The sequence below is a fragment of the Bicyclus anynana genome, chromosome 9 (assembly GCF_947172395.1).
Source record: "Bicyclus anynana chromosome 9, ilBicAnyn1.1, whole genome shotgun sequence".
In the NCBI taxonomy this organism is placed as follows: domain Eukaryota; kingdom Metazoa; phylum Arthropoda; class Insecta; order Lepidoptera; family Nymphalidae; genus Bicyclus; species Bicyclus anynana.
The window spans coordinates 5,708,560-5,732,854 of record NC_069091.1 but is presented as its reverse complement, the minus strand read 5'-3'; the positions used below and the strand labels follow the sequence as shown (position 1 = coordinate 5,732,854).

Below are 24,295 nucleotides of genomic sequence, written 5' to 3'. Positions count from 1 at the left end.
CAAATTTAATATAAAATAATATTAATTTTGTATAGTAAGTAGGTACATGGAATAAGAGTCCGAACACCGAAATATATCGATATCTATATAACTATAGAAAAATGAATCCATACATCTCTTGATCACGCCATCACGCGTGAACAGCTGGACCGATTTCACTATTTTTTTGATGTGTTTGTCATTGTCAGGAGAAGGTTCTTATGACAGACAAACGGCCCTATAAACCGAGGTCCGAGTCGCAGAGGATACTTAGAAAGTCGTTTCGGCCATTTACTCTGCTGCTGCCTTCGGGCCCCATCAGGTGATGCTTTTGCGTTCACCCAAACCCCCTGAGGTTACGCCGCTGAGGTCCCATTATGAAGCTTACTACACCTACATAATCAGAAAAAAAACAAATAGGTATATACAGAAACGCTAGTGTGTTAGAACTCATATCATTTCTATAATTGTAAACATTTTAATATCAACATAACAAATACCAAGATAATAATAACAAGATGAGTCACGAGCTAAATTAAGTTTTAAATACCTAACGCACCAGCAGAGTATGATTTGTAGTTAACTGCAGATCATAAACTTAATTACAATAGCTATTTATTTTTAATAAAAAGTTTCTATGGTAACCAGTTTAGACGTAATCTTAATTAAATTGGTTCTGTAAGAATTTTAAAAGGATTTAGAGATAAACCTTTGAATAAATTATTTAAATTAGCTTAGTAAATGAATTAAATTAGGTATTTTTCATAAGTAGGTATTCTGGTGGAAGTGCAAGGTTGGTCAAATATCTGAAAAGCTATGATTAAGAACACGAGGATTCGGGTCCAGGGAACTTGGGGTGTGTCACTAAAATAATAAATAGGTATTATTTCATACACTACTGCTCGGTATTAATAATTTAAAAATTAAACTATCGACTAACCAACGATGTACTACATTGTACCTAAAGTAACAGAATGTTATTAGTAGCGTAAGTGATTCGGGTAGGATAAAAAAAGTGAATAGCAATTGCATTTTTTGGCACCGCTGCAGTCGTCGGCGCGGCAGGCTCGGTCCGCGGTTCCGCCATCGACCGCCGCTGCGTCGCTGTCGCTAGTCGCTACCCGGGCCCGGGCACGGGTAGGGCCCCGGTACCGCGCGAAAGTGAAAATTCGCTAGGCACTTTCTCCCCACCCGGGCCGTCGCGCGTCGGCCGCATCGCCCCGCCCCTCGCTGCACCCCCGCGCCCCCGCGGCCCCCGCGCCGCAAGGTCAGCCCCGCGTGCAGGCGGGTGGCGCGGCGGCGGCGCGGCGACGCGCTGCGCTCTTGAAATTTCGCTTTCGTTCACTCGCGGTTATTAGTCGGCCGCGCGCGCTCCGGCAAGCATGTGTTTCGCGTGACGCGTTCCGATACACCGCGGCGGCACGTTCGATTTCGTTGAGTCGATCGTGGTGCAGCATGGCTCCGCGACGGCAGGGCGCTACCGGCGAGCGGGAGTCCGACGACTCCCACGGCTGCTGCGTGCCCGGCGAGTGCCTGCGCCCCCGGGAGCCCGTGCGCGTGGAAGACGCTATCCGCGTGCTCTGCAACAACGACACGTGCGCCGTCGGCCGGTACATGCACAGAGAGTGCTTCGAGCAATGGGAGGCCGGCGTGCTCGCTTACCTCAAGTCCTGTGGCCGCGCACGATCGTGGTCCGAGAGGCAGAGACACCAGAATCTGTGGACGAAGAAGGGCTATGACTTGGCGTTCAAAGCGTGCGGCTGCCGGTGCGGTCGCGGCCACTTGAAGAAAGACTTAGACTGGACTCCGCCCGGCACGGCGATCAGAGCGGACGATGAGAAGAAGAAACGCAGGAGGGCACGGCCGGGCCGCACGCCAGCGCCGGTCGACGTCCGCTCCCGGGCCTTCAGCCTCTCGAGCTCAGGTTCCTGCTCTCCGCCGTCCGCTTCCTCGGAGCCGTCTGCGAGCCCCACACACGCGCCACCGCTCAACTTGACTCCCGCGAAAAGGAACTCGAAACCCGAACTCGTTTCCGACAGGATCAGGTAAGCAATACATATTAATCTGACAAGCAGCACGTTTTGTCACCGATACTGACGCAACTACAACTCAGTAAACACAGGCGTCATGACAACTTTGTATGATGAATAATTGAAAAGGTGGGTAGACATGGTGGTATTTGAGCCGGAGTGAGTTGTTAGAAGTCCGATCATGTCCGCGGCTCACACTGGGTTGCATATGGATAAAATAATAATGCAATCACGCCTTATTTTGTAAGATTGGCGGTAAGTGGCGCCGGCCGCGCAAATGGCCACACCTACGCAAAAATATGTTTTCTATACAAGAGTACGAGCGACGCCTACGGTGCCTCGAACGCCGGTTGTTTATGTATTAAATCGTTAAGAGCCGCATAATTGGCGGGGAACTGGTTATCGGGTCTCGGAGCTTGTCTTGTTCGAAAACCGGACCCCTTGGGCCTTTTCTATGCATTGAATTAAGATACAAAATTAGATAGCACGTTTCTGTGTAATAGAAACTAATGGTGGGAACACCTACCCAGGTTAATTGCAATTAGAATGTACACCTATCGAGGTGTTACAGTTATAAAAGCAGACACCAGGAATAATCTATGTCTAGGTTGTCCTAAATCGTAACACGGTGAAAATCGTACACCGGCAGTAGTAGGTAAGAATATGAACTTATCATATTTTTTCATAGACCAACTTTACTCATTTTGTCAATATTTAAAATACCACCACCGCGGTTCCACCATCGTTCCATTCCCGTAGGAAAACGTAGTTTTAATCACTGAAAGAAATTTTTAAATCGGTCGTCATTTATTTTGGAGCCTAGGTAGGTACATACAGGCTATAAAATCTTACCTCATAAATTAGTTAAAATTGCGTGTAGTCCTACCTACCCAATTTAATTCCTGTCACTGTACAGGTAGGTAAGAACTCCTATTTTAAAATATTGACTGTAACGCCAGCCACACACGGTCATGTTAAACGTCAAGTTTCAAAATATCGTTATAGTTTATAGTTTGGTAATATTTTTACTGCCCTACGGGCTGCAGACTTGATATTTTTTAATTTTTTTTAATTTAATGACAAGTTGGTTCTTGACTGCGATCTTACCTGATGTTATGTGATGATGCATTCTCCCTCACCTCAGACGGTTTCTAAGCGGCATCGAATCCGATCTAGCGACTAAATCGCTTAGCGGTACGTCTTTGCCGGTACTTGGCCTACCACTAGCCCAGACTTAAGCCAATATCTATCTACTTATAATAAATCTGTAGCAGGTTCAATTCTGTACATTAAAGATATAATCGATACTGAAGCCAAAAATATTTTTTGTCTGTCTTTTCGTGTTTTTTGTTGACCGAGCATCACGCTGAAACTACTGAATGGAATCAAAGGTAGCACGACCATAATATGAATAAGGTTGTAGGATATTTTTTGTCGCGAAAATAAAATCAGAATGAGGTGAAATATGGGTTGAAAATTTGTATGGGAAGTCCTTCATTTTTCAACTTTTGTAAAAAATTGTAAAAATATATATCTAATCCTTAACTAACTGAGCTGGGTATCGAACCCAGGACTGTTGGAAACCACAGCACTATCAACTGCGCCAGAGAGGTCATCAAAACAGTATACTTGACCGTGTGTGGCTGGCATTATAAAATCACCGTTTTGTACTAAACCGTTTAGTCAATTAATTCTGATAAAGTCGTCACACTAAAATTAAAAACATGTAACCGGAAATAACCCCACCTAATGAGTTACACTCGTATGTTATGATTGTAACCTTCACCTGTCTTTGTTTACATTATGAAAATGCTAATAAAGTTTTGACGGCCTCCGTGGCGCAGTGGTATGCGCGGTGGATTTACAAGACGGAGGTCCTGGGTTCGATCCCCGGATGGGCCGATTGAGATTTTCTTAATTGGTCTAGGTCTGGCTGGTGGGAGGCTTCCGCCGTGGCTAGTTACCACCCTACCGGCAAAGACGTACCGCCAAGCGATTTAGCGTTCCGGTACGATGCCGTGTAGTAACCGAAAGGGGTGTGGATTTCCATCCTCCTCCTAACAAGTTAGCCCGCTTCCATCTTAGATTGCATCATCACTTACCATCAGGTGAGATTGTAGTCAAGGGCTAACTTGTGAAGAATAAAAAAAAAAAAAAAAAGTTCAAAATGTATAAAATGAATGAATTTTTTACGTTTGTTTTTGACAATACTTCGTCATGGAATATAAAAAAAAATACTTCCATACAACGTACGAGTAGATTAAAATATTGTAATATCATTATACATAGCTATATGCTAATCACAACAAAATTGCCACTTATTTAAGTAGGAGAGGTAGGTAGGACCTATCTTAATACTAGCTGACCGCCGCGCGCGCGCGGTTTCACCCGCGTGGTTCCCGTTCCCGTAGGAATACGGGGATAATATATAGCCTATAGCCTTCCTCGATAAATGGGCTATCTAACACTGAAAGAATTTTTCTAATCGAACCAGTATTTCCTGAGTTTAGCGCGTTCAATCAAACAAACAAACAAACAAACAAACTCTTCAGATTTATAATATTAGTATAGATTTAATCATAAAATATATTAAGTTTGGAAAAATACTTTTCCTTAATCAAAAATACTATACTCTACAATATAAAGCTAACGGGTTTCAACAATTTCTTTACCTTTTTATTGTAATTTTAACTTAACCTAACCATAAAAGTAATTTTAACTCTAAAACAAGAAAATGTAGGTACTTAAAATCGCATCACCATTTAATTTTGCAAACAATTTTGTAGGGTTTGATATCTTTTTATTAGGTAAACGGAACCCTAATTTTTTTTTGTTTTAAACTTACAATTATATTCCTTAATTCTATAAAATGGGCTATCAATCAGAAACAGTTGCGTCAAAATCAGTGTTGCTTTTCGGAAATTAGCCAGAACAAATAGCTAAAAAAAAAAATTATAAAAAGGTTTTAATGTCTAGCTACCTACTGAAGTGTGGTGTTAAACATTTTAAATATCCAGTGCATTCATTTCAATATTTAATTTTAATAATAATAATTTTAATTTTATTTATTTGTTTGAATACCACTTAAAATCTGGCCGATCGTTGGTTTGTTTCATCATTCGTATAAAAAAATATATCGAGAGTGTTCCATACCTCTCAAAGTTAGCGTGTGCTTATATTATTAATAGTTATAGTTGCTTATCAAATTGCCTATCCATACCTAGTATATTAATTAATTAATTATTAAAATAATCAGATACATAAATATATTGTAGGTACTACTTATCATTGTTTGCGTGCTAGGAACATATTATTAACTAAAGCACACTATAATAACAAAACAATACAATCAAATAGGTACCTAGGCAGGTACTTACAGGTTATAATCCATCATATCATCACACAATTGTTGATTAACTTTATTAACACAGTACAATAGTTGTAAAATAATTATGTCATCATCATTAACAACCCAAATTCGGCTCACTGATGAGCAAGAGTCTCCTCTCAGAATGACAGGCCCAATGCGGATTGGCAAACTTCACACACGCGGGGAATTGAGAAAATTCTCTGGTATGCAGGTTTCCTCACGATGTTTTTCCTTCACAACTTGAGACACGTGATATTTAATTTCTTAAAATGTATATAACTGAAAAGATGTAGATGCATGGACTGGACCGGAATCGAACCTACGCCCTCCGGAATCGGAGGCAGAGGTCATATCCAGGGGGCTATCACGGCTCTCATACATTATTTTTATTAAGTAAAGGTAAATCAGTGGAAAGAGTGCGCAGGACTTGAAGCTTTTTAATTGATTTTTAACCGACTTCAAAAAGGAGGAGGTTCTCAATTCGGTCGGTATTTTTTTTTTTTTTTTTATGTATGTACACCGATTACTCAAAGACGCTTGGACCGATTTCAAAAATTTTTTTTTTGTTTGAAACGATATAGTCCCCATTTGGTCCCATTGCCATCATGTCAAGATCTGATGATGGAATCCTGGAGAAATTGAGGAGAACTTTCGAAAATTATATGAGTGTCTAGTGTGTTCGTATACTTTTCCATTTAGTACTTTTAAGCACTACAATTTCATGAAGGTTTAAAATCGATCTGGTGGTGGAGCCATAAAACAGACGAGGGAACTGATCGGCGATTTACAGCAGTTACCTTGTGTTTGGGCTTGATTAATTTGTATTAATGAGAACTTTCCACATAGATAGGTTGTGACTGTCATTTAGGGGTTTGGTGATGAAGACCAAGGACAATTAAGGGAACTCCTTAACAGTTAACATTAACTACCTTGTGTTTGGCCTTGATTAATTCGTATTGCTGAGAACTTTCTACCTAGATGAGTTGTGTCTGTTATTAGGGGTCTGATGATGAAGACCAAGGTCAATTAAGGGAACTCCTTAACGGTTTACGGTAGCTACCTTGTGCTTGGGCTTGATTAATTTGTATTGCTGAGAATTTTGTACCAAGATGGGTTGTGACTGTCATTAGGGGTCTGATGTATTCGTTTGAGATGAAATTTTACACTAAAAATGGAAAAATAATAAAAATTTTAATAAAAAAAATACAACCGACTTCAAAACCTAAAAACGTACCCACACAACTAAAAAGTGAAAAATAACATCATAATTTGTTCTACCTGCTGATCAGTATGAAGGCGGTGCTTAGCCGGTGTTGTCTTAATTTAAGCCATTTCTGACAGGACCACATGAAATAATACTGTCTGCAAAATCTAAATCTATAAGATATTCTCACATGGCTTGAATTAATATATCACCGGCTTAGCACCGCCTTCATACTGATCAGCAGGTAGAACAAATTATGATGTTATTTTTCACTTTTTAGTTGTGTGGGTACGTTTTTAGGTTTTGAAGTCGGTTGTATTTTTTTTATTAAAATTTTTATTATTATAAACATCAAATTAGTATTCAATTTAATTTGAATATAAATTTAATGGTACAAAATAATAATAGAGGTTTACCTATTTCTTAAAATGCACACAACTGAAAAGTTGGAGGTGCATCCCCGGACTGGATTTGAACCCACACCCTCCGGAATCGGAGGCAGAGGTCATATCCACTGGGCTATCACGGCTCGTCACACGGCTTTTAAAAAATTATTAAAATATCACGTGTCTCAAACGGTGAAGGAAAACATCGTGAGGAAACCTGCACACCAGAGAATTTCTTAATGGGGATGATGACTAGGTTGGAATATATTGATTTTTATGATACATTGGGATAAATAGGGTCAATGTTAACTAATTTATAAATAAAAAGCAAAGATTGTCTGGATATTTGCAAAATAAATGAGATTATAAAATTTCAAAAACTATTAAAATTTTTTTATCGTAATTAGATAAAAATTTATACACTTTTAGCTTACTTACATTAAATGTGACATTTTTTAATATATGAACTACAAAGATAAACGCACAAATAACAAAGATATTAGTAATTTTGTTTGAACGCGCATACAAATCTAACGATCATTACATTGCCTATGACGTCATTTTTTCGAGCCATTTTGTATGGAGCGTTTTTCAGGGATCCGCGGCAGCGCCGCAAATCTGACTCTTTAAATCCCTGTAGCTCCGAAAGTAATGATCGCAGACACCCTGTTCCTTTTACAAAATTGCTTTACTATTAGTATACTCTTAATTTATATACAATTTAAAAAACTGTCATCATCCTTATTCTCTGCGTGTGTGAAGTCTGCCAATCCGCATTGGGCCAGCGTGGTGGACTATTGGCCTAACCCCTCTCATTCTGAGAAGAGACTCGAGCTCAGCAGTGAGCCGAATATGGGTTGATGACGACGACCTATTTCTATGATCCCACTTGTATCCGAAACTCAGTAGGTGTAGGTGCGATCCACCAATCTTGAATTGCATATATTCTGGTGTAATACTGTGTAGGTACACTAGCAGATTGCCGCGACTATGTTCGCGTAAATTCAGTTTTTCACAAATCCCGCGGGAACTATGAATTTATCCGGCCTGAAAGTTAATGTGTTAATCCAGGGGATATTCCATCACCACGCCAAATTTCAGCCAAAATGATTCAGCAGCAAAAATACACACACAAACTTTCGCCTTTAAAATATTAGTGGGATGTATAAATATTAAATTATACACAGTATAGTAACTCAACGAAACAAGTAATAACACTTTTTACAACAGTCGGTCGATAGTATTCGCACCGGCGCATCGCAAATTGGTGTAACCCTAAAAATGCAATTTCGCCGGTCCCATACATTAACCGCGCTTCGCTGCACAGCTGGTTTCCGTTTCCCGTCCATACACCATAGTTACGAAATGCATTTTCCCGAAATTGACGCACCACCTGCCCCTGCCCGAAATTGATGCGGTTTCTTGACTAAAACTCATTACTGGCTTATCAGATCAAATTCACTTTGCGTTACCTTTTATGACTACACCATGTCTTTGTTTTTTGTTTATGCAAATACGCTCGCGTTTGACCATGAGCAAACCTGATGATAAGTGTAGATACAGTCTAAGATGGGACACGCTTGCCTAGAAGGTGCCTATTCACTCTTGTTTTGAAGATACCCAAGTTATAAGTTCCAGGAAACAGACTCGGGAAGGGTATTCCAAACCCTAGCCGTGCGTATGAGGAAAGAAGACGCAAAGCGTTTTCTATGAGTCCTAGGGACTATATTGTAGATGTCCATCTACAATATAGGTATGAGAACCCACCCGATGTCTCCCGATGGTAAAAAGGCGAAGGTGGTATGACGTCGAATTGCTTCAGAGCACACTCTCCATAATAAATTCTCTAAAACTATATTAGTAAAACACTACAAAGTTAAAATGGATGCCTTATGGTAGCTCACTGATACTCACACGACATCTGCATGATCTCATGCACATCACGACCAACACACGATCAATTTTATCGGATGTCCTCCCATTTGCGCTGCAGGCACGTGGGTTTATCGGATGGTGAGTGTTTAACATTAACCACTTGCACCAAATTCAGTTTTTTAGTTTTGTCTAAGAATGCATTTAAAATTGTATTTCATTTGTAATCAATTATGTTAATTGGAATTTCTAGAACAAAGAATTAAATTGAATAAAGAAAATGACTGGAACGAGTAGGTATTTCGTTTATCTTAATGAGTTAAGATATAAAAATAGCACCATATCAGCATCATGTAGGTTATTGTTTAACGCGAGTAAATAATGATCGAGTTAATAATAATTCAAATTAACTCTATGAATAATATTTATTTACTTAATATTTATAATATAATAATAAAGCTTGCATGTATACCTACACAGTAAGAATATTGTTATTGGTAATTTGTGGAAGGAATAAACTAAATAACTTAGATACAAGGTACTAATTTAAAAATCATCATAATCATTATGAACCACTGCTTTATGGACGTCCACTGCTGGACATAGGCCGCTTGCATGGACTTCCAAACACAACGGTCTCGAGTCGCCAGCATCCAGCGGCTTCCTGCAACCCGCTTGATGTCCTCGGTCCACCTAGTGGGGGTCGACCAACACTACGCTTTCCGGTGCGGGGTCGCCACTCCAGCACCTTGGGACAATCCATCCCAACGTCCATCGCTTTGCGCCATGCCCATTGTCTTATAAATAGTTTTGACTTATAATTGTTATTTATATCTCTGTAAGTAAATATATAATCTTGACTAATAGGTAGGTAGGTGTTAACCGTTTTTTTAACATTTGGTCAGACTTAAATCATTAATAATAAAAAGTGTTAAGAATTTATAAAATCTAATAGCTACTCTAGGTAGATCCGTGATAGCCCAGTGGATATGACCTCTGCCTCCGATTCCGGAGGGTGTGGGTTCGAATCCGGTCCGGGGCATGCACCTCCAACTTTTCAGTTGTGTGCATTTTAATAAATTGAATATCACGTGTCCTAAACAGTGAAGGAAAACATCGTGAGGAAACCTGCACACCAGAGAATTTCTTAATTCTCTGCGTATGTGAAGTCTGCCAATCCGCATTGGGCCAGCGTGGTGGACTATTGGCCTAACCCCTCTCATTCTGATAGGAGACTCGAGCTCAGCAGTGAGCCGAATATGGGTTGATGACGACGAAGTAAATATATAATCTTGACTAATAGGTAGGTAGGTGTTACCCGTTTTTTTATATTTGGTCAAATGTAAATCATTAATAATAAAAAGTGTTAACAATTCATAAAATCTAATAGCTACTCTAGGTAGTTTCTGGCCTCTCACTGCAAAACACACAATCTAAATAAACAATAATAGACAGCCAGACACGCAAAGCAATCAAAGGGATTTGAATACGAGTATAACCGGTTTAATGTGACCGGTTTTATTTAGATCTAGAGAAAGGACATAAGTACATACTTTAAAAGCAGAAATGTGTTGTTGTTACGCTTTTACCTGAGGGTATGAATACAATAATTCTAGCTCGTTTAAACTAGAGATTGTTGTAGTTATTTCTACTGTACCGTTTATGCTTAACATATAGCAGTAACTATTAAATCATTATCATCATATTTTAATGGCTCACCGGGCCAGGACCTACTTACAAGAGTGGAATCAATAGAGCTTAGACCCACCACGCTGCTCTAATATGGGTTGGCGAGCTTAGTGATAATGTTAAATTGTTTGACGACCTCTAATCAGATGTTAACAATAGTGATAAATTAGTATGTCATAGCCTGACCCAGGACTCGAACCCAGGGTCGCGTGATCCAAAGCTACATAGACTAGCTACAGGACCAACGACATAGTTTATGCCACTGTAGCACAAAAGACAGCACGAGTGCTGCAATGGATAATTACGTGCAATGGCATACAATACTTTTTCTACGATCATGATTAAATAAGTAACAAAACTTGGTAAACAATATAAAATTGGCGTTTTTATATCGGCATGGCCTCCTAGATTTTATCATTTTTATGGCAGCCTGAATTTCTGTAGTCAATGCTACAAAAATTGGTAATGAATATTACCAAACGACCTGTAGGAATGAATAGCTTTGTGATATGGTTTGAGGTTTTATATTGATAGATTTATTACGAACAAATTATTTAGATGGTAGATTACGAAAAATATCTATAATTGTTTCCCTCCTTGGTTCAGTGGTTAATCTGTTATGCTACGGATCGTCATCTAGATTACAAGTCCGTGAACTAATCTTTATGCTGTTATTATTTAATTATTCGCATACAGTTATCAGTTTTACTGGTAAATGGGCACGACTATACCTTGTTTGTTTTTGAAGTTGAAGAAGCATAGCTGATAGGTGCATTTCACTATTTCGAGCGCTAGGATAAACATGCGGTATCTATTTAAATGCAAGTCCATATTCAAGACCAACGAGTCTGTTATATCAAGTATCACACAGGTATCAGTTTTATTGATACGTGGGCGAAGACAGCATGACGTCCGATGCCTTGTTTGCTCGTTAACTTGACCTATAAAAACGAGTTGAAATCTGACCTCGGGTATTCTAGATATCATAATTTGCGTACGACGCATACATATTACTGGAATAATTATAATGAGTATTGAAAAATAATTCTTATTAACCCACTGCAATTGTGTGAATGGGAATTTAAAGCCACGTGTGTATGGGAACGTAATATGATATTTTAATTTGAATGTAGATTGTAATTCTACTGCTCACGGCAATGGAGACACGAGGATTGTCGGTAGGGTTAAGTATTATCGAAATGTAATTTATATACAGGGTGTCCCGTAATTAATGGATTAAACACAAATGATACACCACCTAATTATCTAAAATTAATTTGAGTAATTTTGAAAAAATCTCTAGGGTGACCAAGTTATATTTTTCATTCTAGGTACTTAATTAAGATAAGTAAGGATCTGATTTTTCTTAAATATTGCAGATTAAATTACCAATTTACTATTTTTATAAATAATGTTTTATTTGTTATGTTATTAGCTTTGAGTGCAATAATTATTTTTCTTTCATTACGATGACTTGATTTAAAAAAATGTATGGAACTGAAGTGTACAATCTTTTTAAAATTTTAATGTCTTGTACCTACACTTATCGAGGTTTGTTAAATTGGTATAAAACTTGTGTTTGCTCTTTGTGGTTACAAAGTTGCTGGTAAAAATATATGTTTAGGTGCAATATTTTCAATACAAGAAAAAAAAATATTTGGAAATTTTGAAGAATGCCAATAGAAAGCTACATAAAAAGAGTATTTGTGTGTCATGGGCTATTTTTTTTTTCTTGTTTAATATAACATCTTTTAAAAATTACCAATATTCCCATTTCCCTCCAAATAGCCCGGAAAGACTGTAATAGCAGTGGGTACGAAAACCGTCCAGCAAGGCGGGGTCGAACCACCACCCCTCAGTGTCCTTTGCCGTTGAGCTATTGAGGATTTATTTTATCCCCGTATTCCCACAGGTACGAGAACTACGCGGGTGAAACTGCGGGGACTTCATTCTCGTTAGTTTTAAAATGCAAAACCTTAATCCTCGACAGTTGCAACTTACATTTGATATTTATTTATTTAAAATTATACATCGACATTGTTGCTTACAATTTGAATTCTTCTATGATTGCTGATATATAAGAATTCAATATCGTAAACATCCTCCGGTAGTCATTAGTAGATAAATATGTGTGTGTATAGCGCATTGAGTCGCCCAACCTGTTTTATAAATTCATATATGATCGCCTAATACGTTCCATAGGGTAGACAATAGTTCGTGTTTCGAATACAAAATGGACTATAAATAGTCTTCGCGCGATATGTGAATTTAATTTATTCAAATTAGCATTGAAAAGAATGATTTAGCTAAGTATCGCATGTTGGTGTGAAAGTTTTGTTTTATTGCATCCGTTGTCATTAAGAGGTTCGCACTTTAAAAAATTCTAGGCTATTTATTCACGGGAATGGGAATTACGCGGGTGAAACCGCGGTACATAGGCTAGTATTAAATAGACAATAGAGCTGACAGGTGTTAAGTTTTTATTTTGGGCCAGAACATAAAAAAAATAATCTTCGCAATCAATGGCGCAAACCTATAATTGTAAATTATAACCTATTTTTTGCCTTGGACATAAGTAGCTAAGCTTGAATGTAATATATAAATAGAAAAAATGCAAAGCCTTAAAAATTCTCAAGGCTATATTTTTTTACGTTTATTATGTAGTCAAACAGGACATAGGAAATACCATTTATTGACACGTTTTCGTAATAAATAAAAATAAAAACATCGCGAATTTTGACAAATTACTTTATTATTGTTAGCACAGCTAATTAATAGATTTTTCTAAGCAAAGTTTCCATTAAATTATTTTTTATAAACCTACTAATACTAATCTACCTCACAGGAAGTAATTTATTTTAATCTTCCTTAACTAATTAAAGTAATACCTAGTGCGTATCAAGTAGAATATAAACAACAGCTTTATAAGTATACTTGAAAAGTTTTGCTCATTATAACTTCAAATGATTCATACCGCGTTTGTCTTTCAGCCAGGTCTATAATACGATACGGATCAGCCTCCTATCAATCAAAAATTTTAAAAACCAACTATAAAAGTACAGAAGTTCAACTTGCTTGAAAAATCTATTCGAAAATGTCCACTAGCTCCCGGCCTATATGGAGAGACATACTTGTAAGCCAAGCGGTGACGCCTCGTCGTAGCCAAATCGACGCCTGGTTGACGGCAAGGCAAAGCAACGGTTACGATCCCTTTTTGAGTCGACATGTGTGCTGTAACCTTTATCATTGATGTTCCAAAGAGTGATTTTGTGTAATTTCTTATAGGAACGAGTGTTTTTTGTACCGCGTTTATTGTGACAGTGAATAGTATGACCACGTTTGTCGTAACCTTGAGACAAGCCCACCATGTCTGGTATTATAATGTATTGTTTTGTTCCGCTAATTAAGAATTAAATGAATTAACATAATTAATGTATATTCGTAACCAGTTGTGACTGTCTTTACATTTAAACTTTAAAAATGTTTTCTACTCTCTTAACATAAAACATTAATTAATTATTAATACTTGATTTGTTCAATTATTTTATTTAAATATCAAATTGTGAATACAGCATTGTGGCGTCAACAATGGAATTACGGAAGTTATTAATTTAATTGATACATAATTGTTTTCTAATAAGATAAAGTAGTGTATGAAACGTACATAATTTGGTATTAAAATACTCGTATCTTTATTAAACAAATACAACTCGGCAACGGTATTGAAGGATACATTCCAGCAGTTTTAAATGCTTTGACAGTTCAACACACTGTCAACGCTACTGTCAAACGTTTGTCCGTCCACGTTACCACTACATCCAAACCGACTTTAAATAGTAGACGAACTATTAAATAATTTTCACCACAGCCAAACTGTGACTCAAAAGATATCTCAAAAACGATAAGTAAAATATGTAATGACCTTAAATGTAGAACGTACAAAGAGTAACAAAAAAGTATTTAATCAAATATTCTTATCTCAACGTTCTCCGTTCCGAGTCCTTAAAAAAAAAATTGGCTGTCTGTAATTGTGTTTACTGATGATAGTTGAACGTGACAACGTCATGAGAAAATACTGATGGTATAGTTGCATTTTCAATAAAAATGTTCGTTTTTCTAAAATACTGTTTAATAATCTTCATAGACCAGAATATAGGTACTTTATTTCTTGTAAAAAAAGTTGGCAACCCTAGAGCGAGGGAACGACGCATGACGTCATCTTTTTTTGAGTTTGCATCTGGTTTCATCGAACTATTAGACGTTGTCACGTCAAAAAGTGAATTCAATCCTTTTTTCTTTCAAGATGGCGGAAAATGCACATAGTAAATCTTGGTCGAGAATTTAAAGTTAAGCTTTTCTAGGCCTTGGACATCATATCCAATATTAATATAATTTTTATAAAATATAATTCAGCTTTCTAGGTTAATTTGCATTTCCAAATGTATACATATACTGGTCTACCTATATACCAAAGCATAATATAGTTTACGTGTACAAATTACAACGACGATGTCGGATCTTACAAAGTAGAAACTCCACAAGAAGTCAAAGGAATACGGAATTGATTAAATGGATCACCTAACAAATTATGGAATGAACAAAACTAAAATACAGATAACGAAAGCGTTCCAAAGGATACAACACGGCTACACCGCAAGGATGCACTTATATTTAGCTGCGAACGTAAAGCTACTCTTACAAATTTAATTGCATCGACGATCGCCCGCCGCGAGACGCAAATAGCACCTCGGCCCTGAACCTACCCGAACTTTCTCCGTACAACACGATGAGCAAGACGATTCACTTACTAGAGATATTATTGTTCGTGATGCAAAATTAACATGAATTTTGCAGATAATGATAGAACTAATATAACATTGAATAGCTGAACGGTAAGGGGACTGGACTCCATACCTAGGGGTCGTAGTTCAATGAGAATATTAGTCATATTTAAAAGATATACATACAGCAAATAAAAATAAAAAAAAAATAATGTGATTTAATGATGAATAGTGTCATCTATTTATTTGTCTTGCTTTTTGTACTGTTTCATTTAGACTTATTGACTCAATACTTAAGTATTCAATCTCAAATTCAATCAATTCAATTCTTAAAACTTCTTCTTTTCAACTATCTTAAAACACGGTTTTAAGATAGTCATTTATATAAATAAAGATAGATATCACAGCACGTTAATTAATACAATTTATACACCCATATAGCTTATCTATATCTATATCTATACTATATACTATACTATATATACTATATATATATATATTATATATAATATTATAAAGAGGTAAAGTTTGTAAGTTTGTAAGTTTGTCACATTTTTTAAATGGGGTAATCTTCGGAACTACTGGTCCGATTTTAAAAATTCTTTCACCAGTAGAATGCTACATTATCGGGGAGTGCTATAAGCTATATTTTATATTGGTATCATATATATTAGCCGAGTTATCACAGTTTTTGTCATACAGGTCGGACTGAAAATCCTTTTAAACAGACTTATTCGCATGCGCTGCCTTAACTATTGTGTAAAATTGAAATTAATGTATGGAGACTTTATGTATATTTAAAAGTTCTACAAAAAAGTCCGCGACACCATATATCTATCTTCTATATATTAGCAGATATAGAACCTTTTGTGTTTTAAAAATTATTAATTTTATATACTTAGGTTTACGTCATTATTTATACAACTAAACTTTAATCCTTATTAAAATAAATTATTTAATAATCACAAGGATATTATGGAGATAAGATTTGCCTTTTACAGTATGTTAATTACTTAAATAGTTTCTGAGATAATACACAATTTCTAAAAGACGCAGAAATTCCGCTATATGACGCCCGGCGCTTTCATTTACGTAGTTCCCGTTCCCGTATGAATATAGGGATCAAACATAGCCTATGATACTCGCAAATAACGTAGCTTTCTATTGGTAAAACAATTTTCCAAATCGGTCAAGTAGATCCAGAGATTACCTACTACAACCACACGAACTTTACCTCTTTACATTATTAGCATAGAAGTCTCTATTTCTCTTGGTCATACCACCACTCTCCAAGGACTGGACCGATTTTGCTAAGGGTAGGAGTAAGATAGAGAAGTTACAGGGTAGGGTAGGGTACGGGTAGGAAAGCGTAGGGGTAGTGTAGGGGTAGGGTAGGTTTAGGGCCGGGTTTAGGGTAGTGGTAGGGTACGGGTAGAGGTAGGGTAGTGGTAGGGTAGAGGTACGGGTAGGATAGGGAAGTGGTAGGGTAGGGGTAGGATAGGCGTGAGATAGGGGTAGGAAAGGGATAGGGTACGGGGAGGGTAGGGGTAGGATGGGGTTAGGGTGTAGGTAAGGTAGAGGTAGGGTAGGGGTAGGTTTGGGGTAGGGTAGGGGTATAGTGGAGGTAGGGGTAGGGTAGGGTAGGGTAGGGGTAGGTTAGATGTAGTGGTAGGGTAGGGGTAGTAGTAAAGTGGACATCGTAATTTACGCGGACGAAGTCGCGGGCGTCCGCTAGTCACTAATATAAACTAGTGCCTGGTATTTACCAACAGAAAATCTATAACAAACAAGATTATATTCAATTTATAGCCTAGTATAAATAAATATTAATAACCAGAATATAATGTAAATTTACTCAAACTGGAAATATTTACATAATAATTAAGATGACATAAAATTGATTATTTCGCCTGCGGCTACTTCCGCGCCTCTGACAGATCTTAATAAAATAAAAATTGCAAAATCAACAACTTGATTGATTTACTCGTATGTGTTCCAAGCTAGAATTATTCCAGTAACTTTCTTTTGATAGAAACTCGAGTATACACTGAATTTCTTATGAAAAGACAAGATTTTCAAAAGAAATCGGCCCAAAATCAGTATAGAAACGTAAACCAGATCCCAATCTGTAATGTTATAAGACAAGTTTTAGCCGATAGAATAGAATGTACAGACTGCTTTTAAATTGCTCTGAACTCGTTACAAAGTCGTTTTAGCAGTCTTGAAAGTTGTATTGAATCCTGACATATAGCGTCGTATAAGGTTGGTCAACTACGTCTAGCCAACACAGCTAAGAGTCATTTCGAGAATTAATGGCTAAATTATGCATAGTCCGCTCTGAATTGTCGCCGCTTCGCCGGTCGACTGCGTAATGAGCACTGCAACTGACCAGGCATGGGTGACAATAAATCATTAAACTTTTATACTTTAGCATCATCATTTAATAAGAACCTACCTCTAGCTGTCTCTGACTTTCTGTCTCTAGGTGGCTGTGGTCTTAGGCCATTTGTAGGCGAAAGTGGATAGGCATCTTCTAGACAAACGTGCTACGTATTGGAGCTCTTCACTACTTACCATCAAGAATGATTGTAGTCAAGTGCAAGTCTATCTATCTTTCAAAAAACTTTGCCTAAAGCTTATAACTCAAAATTACTCAATTAATTTTACTATAGTAAATGGTTAACCAAAATTGTACTGCATCCTTACTTGAAGAAGGTATATTATAATTTATTGAACATAAACTCAAGTCGGGTTTAAATTTTCCCAAGCAATATATCATCTTCTTTTAGTACTTTGAGCGCGGAGTTGGTTGATTTTCAGACGTTATTTATTACTATTTAAAATTTCGAGCTCCACAAAGTGCACACCGATGTTGCACCAATAAAATTCGACACAGGTATTGTGTGAGCGAACGAAGGGGAACTCTTTGTTATGCTGCACAATATTGGGGCACATTTGGTGCGTGCCCACATGAGCATAACACAATGCATACAATGTACTCCTAAATACTCGTACTTCTTAGCTGTTGGATATGCATAATCACAATTTGCAAAATATAATATTTTTCAGTCGGATTGTGGAATTCTTATAGGATTGGGGGCTTTCGGTCAGATGATATTAAACTGAAGCTGGGTATGTCAGCTGATTTTTTGCTGTGCTATACAAATAAAACCAAAAACGTACTTAATATTTTGAAACATGAAGATTACTTGGTGATTCATGAAAATGCATATTTTAAAGTACTAGTCTTAACGGTTCAATTTGTATACTTAACTTTAATATATCATATGAGTATAAGTCACAAAGAACTGGGACCCTTTAACAACAAAGCTCTTTGTAAAATGCTTAAATCAACTCGATTTAGCGATTCGTCATTCGTCCCACAACAAGCTTTTATGTCAGAGAAAAAAGTAAGCTTTCTTAACCAAGGCGATAAAGCCTCTACTTTTCCTCCACTCTTTTTCTTGTTACAATTATCGGCCGAAACTCGGTACAAGGTCGAGACCACGATGCTACGTGACGCCGCAACGCCGGCTTCAGTGAAAGAGATGCACGTACAGAAATCGGGAGAATATTGTAGTCGGTTGCAATTTATGCAGGCATGCGCCGTTGCGTTGATCACGCCCTAAAAACGACGCTAACGAGCCTTACCGCCCTCTGCCACTGTCGACATGGGAACGGAAACCGCCGCCTTGTCTGAGAATTTAAGACTCCTGTAATTTCGAACCCATTAATAACAATAAAACCATTTTCGAGGCCACACCGGAGCCGGTTTGTTACGATTCCGAAGACATTCTGTACAAAAAAGCGTTTTGTTTTACGCGACGAGCGTAATGTGTTTCACGGCTATCACATTCTGGGGTCCCTTGCAGTTGCTCCAAATTCGTTTTAAGAATTAGTTGAATTCTTTTTCTTAATATGTACGAAGCAACTTAAAAATGTTGTATCTGAAGCATTTAATGTTAAGAAAATACTTTTCTAATATTTGCAGTGGCTATCAAAAAATTACATTATTAATATGTCCATCGGTAGTGTAGCTTCCGATTACGTTACTAACATTAAATAGTCCTATGTCATCATCTTCTTAAGATGAAAATCAATGTCAAATTGTTTTTTGTCTCCTGTTTCTACTAACATCTTTCAATACTTTGGTCACAATTATTAAACTCTTCTGTTAGCGTTCATCGATAACCCTATGCGGCCTCCCCTCGATTTCATGCGCCACTGAAGTCTGAGTCATAACAGTCGTGAGTGGCGACTCAGACGCTTTTTATGCCGGCTCACATTAGTGCCGTGAATTCACGCGCGAATTCTCGCAATGAATTCACGGTACGAGTCCATGCCCGCTACATTCACGGGATGCTCACAATCGCTTGAAACCCGCCGCTTTGACTCTGATTGAAGAACAGGCGTGAACGTGCGTGAACCCCGCGAATCCGTCCACATTCACGCGCCTGTTCACGGAGCTTCACGGCAGTAATGTAGAGCCGACATTATAGTACTATATTCAATAATTTCTTTTATTCGCTTAACTAGCTTCACGTGATTTTCCTCTGCGTTGCCTTTATGATGGTTCCTGGCTACATTATATGTAAATCTACGAAATCATTTACAAACAAATACTAGAGCGTTTAACATATAATTTGAATTGCTAGTCTCAAGGATAACGTTGAGGTCTTTCAAAGAAATTTAAATGTAGTTTTGAACAACAACAACAAAGTACATGTAGAAAAAAATTGTACTGAATGTATCATTGAATATAAGATAGATCTGGATAATGGGATAAAGAAGAGGTTTATAGTAAATGATAAAGTGGTTGCATAAAAGGGGTCATTAAGTAAGAGTGCGTTTTATAAAATTGAATGACATATTTAATTTATTTACCTACTATTATTATTATAGCTTTATTTGTTATAGTTTTTTTATATATGTATTTATGAAAATTTCAATAAAGAATTTCTTGTTAAAATTAAATTAAATTTTGAATATATTTATATAATTTAACTTCATTGGTAGTCTAAAATATCATCTCTACTAGCAAATAGTGAACGTTTTACGCGAGAATGTTTCTATGTTGCAATCTCAGCCTACATAAAGTTCAGCAGTTCATTGAGCTCTGTCTCTAACACCCATTGTGGTTTATCTAAAGGTTATATCAGCGACATTAGTGAAGGAGAACTATTGTTAACTTATGGTGAGATTAATTATCTCGCCTTTACACAAAACGAGCGTTGAATTTATTTCTTGCACTCGCAACTCTAATTGTATTATTTTCTTGTAAAGATCAGAAACTCTTGTTGCATTTTTTTTTAAGAATTAAAACTTCATTAATTTACTGCATATTGTCAGCTTTCTTTTATATATTTTTTTTTATTTTGAGAAAAAAATAAACAATATTAAACATGAACATTTTCATATATCATCCAACGCGAGTTTCTTATTCGCTGGCTCGGAATGAACAAGATAATACAACGTTGTACAACACAACTTTAATTCAGCTGACATTTACTTAACTATCAGCCATCCATTGCGGTTATCTTTCCTTATTGTGGCATCTGATATTTTATCCCCTTCACCTCCCATATTAGGTACTAGCTCTTAGCCTACTAGTTCTTCAGTGGCAGACGGTGTTTAATTTCCTAATTCACTGTTTGTATTTGACTTCTATTACTTGTATTATGTATTCTGCCTACTCTTATGTATACTGTCTTCGACTACTGTTTATATTATAGTGTGTGTGTTTGGCTGTCTGTGGCTGGCTTCATATCACGAGTCCTGGGTTCGAGTCCTCAGTCGGGCTATTAAATATCAAGTTATTTTTGATTAGCGTAGTGGGTACTAGTGAGCCGTTAAAATAGGAGGATAATGATAATAGACGTAAAGTGAGTTTGTGAGGGTGTAGGGAATAATCTTTGGATCGACCGGACCGATTTTAAAAATTATTTTACCAATAGCAAAACCAAACCAACCAAAAGCCACGTTATATGTATGTCATAGGCGATAAATTATCCCCGTATTCCTACGGGGACGAGAACTGCATGGGTGATACCGCTGAGCATCTGATAGTGTGTTATTGGGATATTTGTTCTCTTCATCAATCATATTAGATTACATCATCACTTACCATCAGGTAAGATTGTAGTTAAGGGCAAACTTGTAAAGAATAAAAAAAAAAAAAATGTTACAAGAAATGTCTTACCTAATAGCAGTTGGGAGTTTTGTTGGTAAACCCCCGTGCCTCGAAGAGCACGTAAAGCCGTTAGTCTTGCACTTGACCTTTGACCGGTCGTAGCGGAATAGAGAGTGCACCTGTGCTTGCACACACTTGTGCACATTTTGTGCACTTCTGCACATCTTCCGTATATGGTTAGTCTCAACGTGAGATTGGCCGCCGTGATCGAGAAATTGGCTCGGTAGCATATTATTATACACATAGGTTTGAAATGTGCAATGTAGCAGAATATTACAAATGCATATGCGTTATGGCGATGTCATCTCTAAATCTTGAAATATATCTCTCGCAATGGCCTGGGAATGACGTTTAGATTAGATAACTGATTTATAGTTGCGTTGACTTGTCAGCCTGGTGCTATGTAGACTGCAGTGTGCACTCACCCCATTACTAGTGTGTTTGAAAAAGCATACATTGGTGTTGGGAGAAAATGATTTGTCGATATTTGTCCAATGTATTTTGTACTGCGAGTGTGATGCTATGTTATATGTATCTATGGAATTTGTCATATCATCATCTTATATGTTGTTTATGTTGCACTATGGTTAGCCTATTTTATATGTTATTTGTAGAATAATAAACAAATAAATACTAAGTATAATATTTTTACCCGCAGTAGACATTTATTGGGTACAACAAATTAATTTTGTCTCTACGCAATGCCGACTGAACTAGTTATAGCCCTTAGAGAGTCGTTCCGGCCTTCTACCCTGTTTCTGCCTTCGGGCTCCATCAGGCGATGCTTCTGCGTTAGCCTTAAAAAAAAACACTCACACACACACACACACTACACACACACACACACACACACACACACACACACACACACACACACACACACACACACACACACACACACCAGTGACGCCGCTGAGGCTGAAGAGGCTGAGGCTGCACTTAAGTACACAATCAGAAAAAAAAAACTTTTCAGATCTCTCAAACCGTTGAGTTATTTAGACTTTAAAGGCTTCAATGTATCACTACTATCATAGCAGTTACTCACAACATTGATAATGATAAGTTATCAAATACAATTTAATTCACCGCTATTTTTGCAATCGAATTTTATCTTTACAGTTAAGCTATGTTGCTGCTTTCCACAAAAATATTTTTCACCACATCGACTAGCTGTATCGGATTATCAGTAACTTACATAACAGTATTTACCTATACCGATAAACGTATTTGTTATAAATTCGTATGTTATGTTTATTATATTTGTTAATGTTAACTGACACTTGAGGATAATTTAAAATTTTAGAAATAAACCTACAAAACCAAAACTATAAACCTACCTAAGCTATATCAGTGACTTTGGTTCGTCTGCAGATCTCCTTATTATTGATTCGATCACGCAGAGACCAAGCATAGCTTGCAAAATGAGTGGTTGTTGTAGGGGGTAATTTCTGGATCTACTGAACCTATTTTGAAAATTCTTTTACCACTAGCAAGCCACGTTATATGTGAGTGTCATGGCCATATTATCCCCGTATTCTTATAAGCCGTGATAGCCCAGTGGATTGGACCTCGGCCTCCGATTCCGGAGGGTGTGGTTTCGAATTCGGTCCGGGGCATGCACCTCCAACTTTTCAGTTGTGTGCATTTTAAGAAATTAAATATCACGTGTCTCAAACGGTGAAGGAAAACATCGTGAGGAAACCTGCATACCAGAGAATTTTCTCAATTCTCTGAGTGTGTGAAGTCTGCCAATCCGCATTGGGCCAGCGTGGTGGACTATTGGCCTAACCCCTCTCATTCTGAAAGGAGACTCGAGCTCAGCAGTGAGCCGAATATGGGTTGATAATGATGATTCTTACGGGAACAGGAAGTACGCTAGTAAAACCGCGAGACGTCGGCTAGTTATATTTTTGCGTCGCAATTACCGTGACAACCTACCCGTTTAATTTGTTGCACTGCATAACAAAGTTTTAAATGGATAGTCTACTTATCGCCACACACTTATATAACATTCTATTTTTATCGCGGCGTATGCACTGGCTGCAGTCGAGTACATTGTTAGGTACAATAACAATTACTGCGCATCTAGAGAACTAACCATCCTCAACGTTTATAGCCGTTGCAAGGTCTAGAATTTTCTATGCATTAGTACTCATTATATGCGGTGTTAGGTACAGTGCAACTATCGGGGTCACGCTGTCGTTTGCTTCCTGCGATAAACAACGTTTTACAGCTGAAATATTGCATACATTTTTATCTTTAAACATAATATTTGCGTTGTATTTTTCCGTTTACTTACATTGTAAAATATTTGCCTCATGCTCTTATATTTGTACTGTTACTACTCGTAGTTACTTTTTACAGTTATGCTTAGAGTTTCTCTGCGTGATCGAATCAGAAATGAAGAGATCCGCAGATGAACCGTGTCACTGACATAGCTCAGCGAGTCACAAAGCTGAAGTGGCAATGTGGACTGCAATCAAAGGGGTTATTCCAGATGCTAGCGAACCCTCACCGGAAAGCGCAGTGTTGGTCGACCCCCCACTAGGTCGACCGAGGACATCAAGCGGGTTGCAGGGAGCCGCTGGATGCTGGCGGCTCGAGACCGTTGTGTTTGGAAGTCCATGCTAGAGGCCTATGTCCAGCCGTGGACGTCCATCGGCTGATGATGATACAATAACACTCAAAATCAAACTAATTTATATTATGACACCGAAAGCATTTTATAATCATCTAAAGTTCCAGAAATAGTCAGCCCTCATTCGCACGAGAGTTTTTTAACGGACGTTAAAAA

At 37.5% G+C, this 24,295-nt stretch overlaps 1 protein-coding gene across 1 annotated transcript in view; it reads left to right on the top strand.

The window, feature by feature from the left end:
• Positions 1-1,250: 1,250 nt before the first annotated feature.
• Positions 1,251-24,295, top strand: part of LOC112058315 (headcase protein) — a 105,143-nt gene continuing 82,098 nt past the window's right edge. The window contains exon 1 of the mRNA XM_024099037.2: positions 1,251-2,024. Within this exon, the coding sequence (XP_023954805.1) occupies positions 1,435-2,024 (590 nt within the window). The 5' untranslated portion in view covers positions 1,251-1,434. The remainder of the gene's footprint in view (positions 2,025-24,295) is intronic.